The sequence below is a fragment of the Cebus imitator genome, unplaced genomic scaffold (assembly GCF_001604975.1).
Source record: "Cebus imitator isolate Cc_AM_T3 unplaced genomic scaffold, Cebus_imitator-1.0 Scaffold209, whole genome shotgun sequence".
Classification (NCBI taxonomy): Eukaryota; Metazoa; Chordata; class Mammalia; order Primates; family Cebidae; genus Cebus; species Cebus imitator.
The window spans coordinates 2,512,352-2,519,482 of record NW_016107524.1 but is presented as its reverse complement, the minus strand read 5'-3'; the positions used below and the strand labels follow the sequence as shown (position 1 = coordinate 2,519,482).

At 39.8% G+C, this 7,131-nt stretch overlaps 1 protein-coding gene across 3 annotated transcripts in view; it reads left to right on the top strand.

Moving 5' to 3' along the window:
• The window catches only part of STON1 (stonin 1), a 62,770-nt gene extending 56,455 nt beyond the window's left edge, over positions 1 to 6,315 (top strand). For all 3 annotated transcript variants that reach the window (XM_017548516.2, XM_037745721.1, XM_037745720.1), the window contains exon 4: positions 3,049 to 6,315. In XM_017548516.2, the coding sequence (XP_017404005.1) occupies positions 3,049 to 3,123 (75 nt within the window). In that variant the 3' untranslated portion in view covers positions 3,124 to 6,315. The remainder of the gene's footprint in view (positions 1 to 3,048) is intronic.
• Positions 6,316 to 7,131: the final 816 nt, after the last annotated feature.

Here is a 7,131-nt window from a genome sequence, read left to right as displayed (position 1 = left end):
TTTTTGAGACAGAGTCTTGCTCTGTTGCCCAGGCTGGAGTGCAGTGGCGTGGTCTCGGCTCACTGCAGCCTCTGCCTCCTGGGTTCAAGTGATTCTCCTGTCTCAGCCTCCTGAGTAGCTGGAATTACAGGCATGTGCCACCATGCTTGGATAATTTTTTGTATTTTTAGTGGAGATGGGGTTTCACCATGTTGGCCAGGCTGGTGTAGAACTCCTGACCTCATGATCCACCCGCCTCAGCCTCCCAAAGTGCTGGGATTACAGGCGTGAGACGCTGCACCTGGCCTAAAAGTATTTTAGAAAATATTTCAAAAATCACAACAATTAAACAGTGCGTTACAGACAGGTTGTTCAGTTTAGAATTTATGTTTCCATTATGACTTTCAATATTTATGAGCAATATTTTATGATTTTTAATAGCATTTATTTTATTTAAAAAAATTTAAATTTTGCTTGTGACACAGCCTGAGAACATGTGTCCCTCGAATAGCTTTTAAAATCTATATATTGCTTGACTTGTAGCAATGATTAATGCCATTCTGATTTTCTACTCATTTATTTCTATTAAAAATAGTGATATTATACATGACATCGTTAATACCAACTGGGTCTCCTATACTATAGTAATGTAAGTCAGGATTTTTCTTTATTTTGGACTATCTGTTTAGAAGTCTATGTTTGGGTCCAGTTACCTTTTTCTTTTTCTTTTTGAGACGGAGTGTCACACTATGGTCCAGGCTGTAGTGCAGTGGCATGGTCTCGGCTCACTGTAATCTCTGCCTCCTGGGTTCAAGCAATTCTCCTGCCTCAGCCCCCTGAGTAGCTGGGACTGAGATGTGTGCCTTCATGCCCAGCTAATTAATTTTGTATTTTTAGTAGAGACGGGGTTTCACCGTGTTGGCCAGGATGGTCTCAATCTCCTGACCTTGTGCCTGCCTGCCTCGGCCTCCCAAAGTGCTGGGATTACAGGCATGAGCCACTGTGCCTGTAACCTTTTTCTATTATAAAAGTAATGGGGGCTGGGTGCGGTGGGTGGCTCACGCCTGTAATCCCGGCACTTTGGGAAGCTGTGGGGGGCGGATCACCTTAGGTTGGGGATTTGAGACCAGCCTGACCAACATAGAGAAACCCCCTGTCTATTAAAAATACAAAATTAGCCGGGCTTGCTGGCACATGCCTGCAATCCCAGCTACTCAGGAGTCTGAGGCTGGAGAATCACTTGAACCCAGGAAGCGGATGTTGCGGTGAGTCTGGTTCACGCCATTGCACTCCAGCCTGGGAAGCAAGAGTGAAACTTTGTCTCAAAAAAAAAAAAAAAAAAAAAAAGATTGGTAGTGCTATCCCGTGCAGCCCCTTCAGAACTGAAGGATGCATTTCCCCATCAGCTGGGAATTGCCCCGGCTGAAGGTAGCTGCCTTCCCCGAGGTCTCGCCTCCTTCCTGGAATAGAAGCAGGGGTGTACAGGCCCCTTTGCATCAACTTGGGCTAACTCTGTAGGGTCAGCCCAGCTTCAGCTCTCCAGAGCCTGGGCAGAAGCCTTCATTATGACTGCATTGCAGCCCAGCTTCTCTCTCTGCCCCTTTAGCTTCCTTTCCTGCCTCACTTCCCCATGAGTGTTGACCTTGACAGCACTCTCCAGTAAACTTTCTGCACAAAGATCTCCATCTCAGCGTCTACTTCTTGGGGAACCTGACCTATAACACTAGGTATATAAGTATTATGTGTGACTGAAATGTGGGTCCAGTGCGCATGGAGACTGCGTTTATACTTATTTTCCTGTTCACAGGATGTGCCAGGTTCTTGAAGTTTTAGTGGACAATTAAAAATTACTTTACAAGGCTGGGTGCGGTGGCTCACGCCTGTAATCCCAGCACTTTGGGAGGCCGAGGCAGGTGGATCACGAGGTCAAGAGATCAAGACCATCTTGTTCAATATGGTGGAACCCCGTCTCTACTAAAAATACAAAAATTAGCTGGGCGTGGTGGCTCATGCCTGTAATTCCAGCTACTCAGGAGGCTGAGGCAGGAGAATTGCTTGAACCTGGGAGATGGGGGTTGCAGTGATCTGAGATGGTGACATTGCACTCCAGCCTAGCAACAGAGCAAGACCCTGTCTCAAACAAACAAACAAACAAACAAATAAATAAATAAATTTACAAAGTATCTCTAGCTTTAATAGCATTTACTAGTTGATCTGCACCTGGTGGCAGTTTAAAAATGTTTTCTTCCATTTAGTAATTATCTGTTGTAGTTTCAAAGTGCCAGATACTGCTCCACATGCAGGGACACAGCAGTGTGAACAGAGAGACAAGGTCCCTGTCCCTATGGAGCGTAGTTTCTAGTGGAGGTAAACAAAAAATAATTAGTAGATAAATAAATAAAGAATATGATTTCAACTAATGAAAAATTCTAAGATATTAAAATAGGGTAACAGGATAGAAAGTGACTGGAGGGCTTTATCTGGGATAGTCCTGCAGGACCTCCATGATGATGTGACATTTGAGCTGAGGCAAAAATGACGAAGAGCAGATGGTTTGGCCCAGCTGGCTCACTGTTAGGTTGCTGCAAAAGTAATCACGGTTTTTGCCATTAGTTTTGCACCAACCTTATAGTTTGTAAGCTGGTTTCTTTCAGTTAGAGAGAGAATTTTGGGTATATTATAAATCTCAGGGGCCAATGGCCAGATATATGATACAGCCATATATCCAGGGGGGAGGGATAATTGATCACATGTCTGTTCTAGCCAGATCTGTGTTTTTCTCAATATATGTATTCTGTATACTTTTTATAAAAACTACGTTTGACTTAGAAGACAGCTTTGGTGCTCTTGAAGATTTGACCCTGGCGGGGAGGATTTGGGGGGACTCTTGTTCAAAAGGAGAGCAGAGTGCTTCACTCGGAAGCTACTGCAGGAGGGTAGAGGGCTGTGTCTGTGTCCAAAGGGTGAGGTTTTTGCAGTCTGTGCTGGATGTATAAAATAGGACTGAAGAGGTGTGAGTGCTGTGTTGCGTTTGTTAATGTTTTGCTGTGTTTTGCTTTTGCATAACAGGTGGAAATAGAAAAGAAGTGGATTAAAATCGATGGAGAAGACCCAGATAAAATTGGTGACTGCATAACTCAGTAGGAGTAGCAAGAGTTTATGATGACACCCCACTTGTCAGATACGTAATTCACTGAAACCACACACAAGTCCTGCTACCGTATCACGGAAATGACTTCTGAATAGTGGTTTTAGGACAGGTCTGATGGCTGTGTTTAGAGAAGTTTAGATCTAAAACTGAACAATCTGTATTTTATGCTTTTCATATGCTTTTGTCCTAGGGGTTTGATCTAAAATGTTTCTATAATTTGTGTGATGTTTAGCTTCCTGTTGAAACTCAAAGGCACTGTTACTCATCGTGTGACCCTGCAGCCAGTTTGATTTTTGATTACTCAGTGGCTGATTGTTTTGCACCCTGGATTACTGAGCTGCCGTCTTTATTTTTTCCCATCTCTTGCTGGTTAGTTCCTGTACCAGAGGGTAAGGCGGTCAAAGGAGACGTGAACCAAAATACTTAATTTTCCCTCTAGCTTGCCTCTGAAGTGTGGCTAGGTGTAGAATGATGTTGAAACCACAGGCTAAAATGTAGATCTGGAAGTGTCTATGCTTTTGAATTACTTATTTTCCTGTCTTCTTACCACATTGCTAAGTAATAATTGGCTATATTTGGTACCTGTCTCTCTCCTACTGTATTGTTATTTTCAAAATGTGTTTGTATTCTGGTGTGTGCTGCAAAGCAGCTGTTTCTGTTGTCCTACATATTTTAGTACAAATCACTAAGACATATTTCCTTTCACTTGGCAAGATTCCTTTCAAAATGGAGTCTGAGTATTGGACACTAGTTAGCATATTTATATATTAAATATGAATTTTTTAAAGTTATGAATATTATTTTCCAAAAGTATAGACTCTAAGGACGTATTTTGATAAAGTATTATTGTAATGAACACGCGCCTCTCTTGAGTAGAAATCTAAATCACGTTATGATTATTTTATACTAGTTCTGCTATCATGCTATTTTATGCTAATTCTGCTTAATTTAGAGTATTTTTCATTAAAAGGTGAGCAAAGTGAAAGACAATTGGTTATTTTACCCAGATTTCTAAGAGGCAACATTTTTATCCTTCAGAGTCAGGTAAATGACTATAATAGTTTGGTTTCTAATGAAAAGTCAATAGCATTAGCACTGATAATTCTGTTTATAATTTCCTTTTAGCATTTACAGTGAAAAGTGAGAATTTTAAAATTTATGACATTTTTATTCCAAATATTATTTTTAGTCTGAAAAACAAACTCCCCCATGTGGTGTTAATATACCCTCAATTTAAGTTGAATCTTAAATAAGGAGATACTTTTCTCTATTGGCTAGATTTGTTTTGAGTCAAAACTGATGTAATGTTCTTCCAAAGAACATTTAGGTATTGGCCTACAGAGTTTATTTCATATGTTTTATTTAATATTATATTACATTCATTGTAATCTGTTCAAAAACAGATTAAGACAAACATGATGGTCTGTATCAATCAGCAGATTTTATTGCTCTTCATTATTTTACTGCAGAGGAAAAGAATGCACAAGGTAATGGTTGAAAGGAATTGCTATTGCTGTTTTTATTTTTTGTTTTTTTTGAAATAGGGTCTCACTCTCTTACCCAGGTTGGAGTGCAGTGGTGTGATTTTGGCTCACTGCAACCTCCGCCTCCTGGGTTCAAGCAATTCTCGTGCCTCAGCCTCCTGAGTAGCTGGGGTTACAGGCGCAAGCCACCATGCCCAGCTGAAATTCTTTTGTATTTTTAGTAGAGATGGGGTTTCACTGTGTGGGCCGGGCTGATCTCAAACTCGTGACCTTAGGTGATCCTCCCGCCTTGGCCTCCCTAAATTCTGGGATTATATGCGTGAGCCACTGCTCCTGGCCACTATTGCTCTTTTTAACTACATTTGATGCATTGCTTATAATATCATATGCTTGAGGCGCACTGCTGATGTATAGTATGGCAAATCTGTGTGTGTATGTCATGTAAAAAAATTCCATCATCTTTTCTTATCATCTGGTGTGGGCGCACTCTAGAGTCACTTCAGTCTGCTGAAAACAAATACGGAGGCAGCCCGAAACTGATGCTGCCCACAGTCCCATTGAAGTTAGCTGGGTTAATTACTACCATTCCTTTCTACGTATGTTTTGTGGCATCCTGCCCACAAAGAACTCACAGTCTGGTTAGGATGAACCTAATGATGATTTACACCTCAAAATGTATTCAGCAAAGGGTTCACTTAATCGCCCCTCATGCTTCACAGGTTGACTAGTATCTGTGGGTATCTCCCTGCCAGGGTTATTCACTCACAAGCCACTGGGCCTTCAGGACATGTCAAGATTCAGAGTTGACAATATAATAGCAAAAGCTGGGCTAAAGCCCAAATGGAGTGTCCGTGGCACTGCAGAGGCTGATAGCATTAACAGCAGGGTGCTACAGCATAATTGTTAATTTGCATATCTATTAGGATTCTTAAATATTCATTGCTTAGTATTAAATTACCATTTTGTGTAGGTAGGGCAGGCTTATTCAATTCTTCCGACCTCAGAACAGGCAGGAGGTCAAATGTGACTACAGAACTCTAGGTGAAAAATCAGGCAAGGTTCAAATTAAGCAGAATTGCCCTTGCCAGGATAGCGATCTTCAAAAAACTCCTGCTTTTAAGGGAGGGGAGAGGGAAAGGAAAGGAATAAGGGAGGAAATATTCCTTTTCTAGTATTTTGCTGTAGATCACTCCATTGTGATTTTGACCATTTTGGGGTCAAATGAGCAGACTTTCAAGGAATTGACCAGTTTGTGACTAGTCTGGTCACCTTTCCAGTTATAGGATCATATTAACTGTAAATGAATTCATGGGTAGATTATTATATGATCAATTGTGCAGATCTGAATTTAAGGACATTTCCTTTTTCTGTGGGAATCACAAGAGTTTATCCGTTTAAAGAATACATGTAAAAAAGATACTTTCCAGCACATAAAAAAAGGCTGGAATTTTCAACCTGACATGTATATTAGACAGTTCTAGGATGTTAGTTCCCTTCATTCTAGAGCTGTGCTTATGATACAGCTCCTTTTCTTATAAATTCAGTTAGAAGGCCTTCCTTAACAATGACTATTATGTTTTACTTAAAATACAGTTTTATATTCTGTCAATACAAATATAAAACAGGTTAAGCCTTAATCATGTAACAAAATATTTTGTAGATTACATATTGATTTTTCAAAAATTAAAAATGTATTTCAAATGATTCTTACTGTGCTATGAATTTATACCTTATGCAAGACCTGGGGCTATTTTTTTTCTTGAGGTAGGAAATCAATTTCAATAACCTTAAACAATTGACTCTCTGTCAGGCATATGTACACAGCTTGACTATTAAGGAGTCAGTGACCATGACCTCTTGGCATATCCTGGAAAAATGACACCATCAAAGTATAGTTGATAATGTTATAAAGGATGATATTAAAAATAGGATATAATCATGACTCATAAAGGTATGAAATGAATATGTGCATAAGATTTTATTTAACTCATTAACTAATGAGGGAACTGGTAAGATGTTATAACTGGCTCCAAGGAGAATTCAAAGAACAGAGACATATATAAGAAGTAAGGAATTCTGAAATGAATTTGCAAATAGATGTAAAATGGATCCATCCACAGGGCAATGAACAATAATTTCTCCTACCCTAACATAATCAATTTACATTTCTCTGGACAAGGATTATTTACATTATCATCAGTTTTCTACAATTTACAAAGTTGTAAAATAACTCAAAGACAGTGACAGTGTTGATAACCTGGATGAACGAGCTAGACAGGACTTCTGTTCAAAGCCTTTCACAACTTTTCCCTGAATATAGGAAAAACTTTGTCCACAGAACCCCATGGAATTTTCAAACTTTGGCAACTTGTAGAGTTGTCCTGTAGAATTGGCACTTAAGAGCTGAGTTTTTAAAGTTTAGAAAACCACTTTTACATAATTTTACAGAATATATTTCAGGTAAAGTGTACCTGTGGGTGGTAGGGAGTTGGGGAGAGTGGAGGGGAGTTGTGTGGG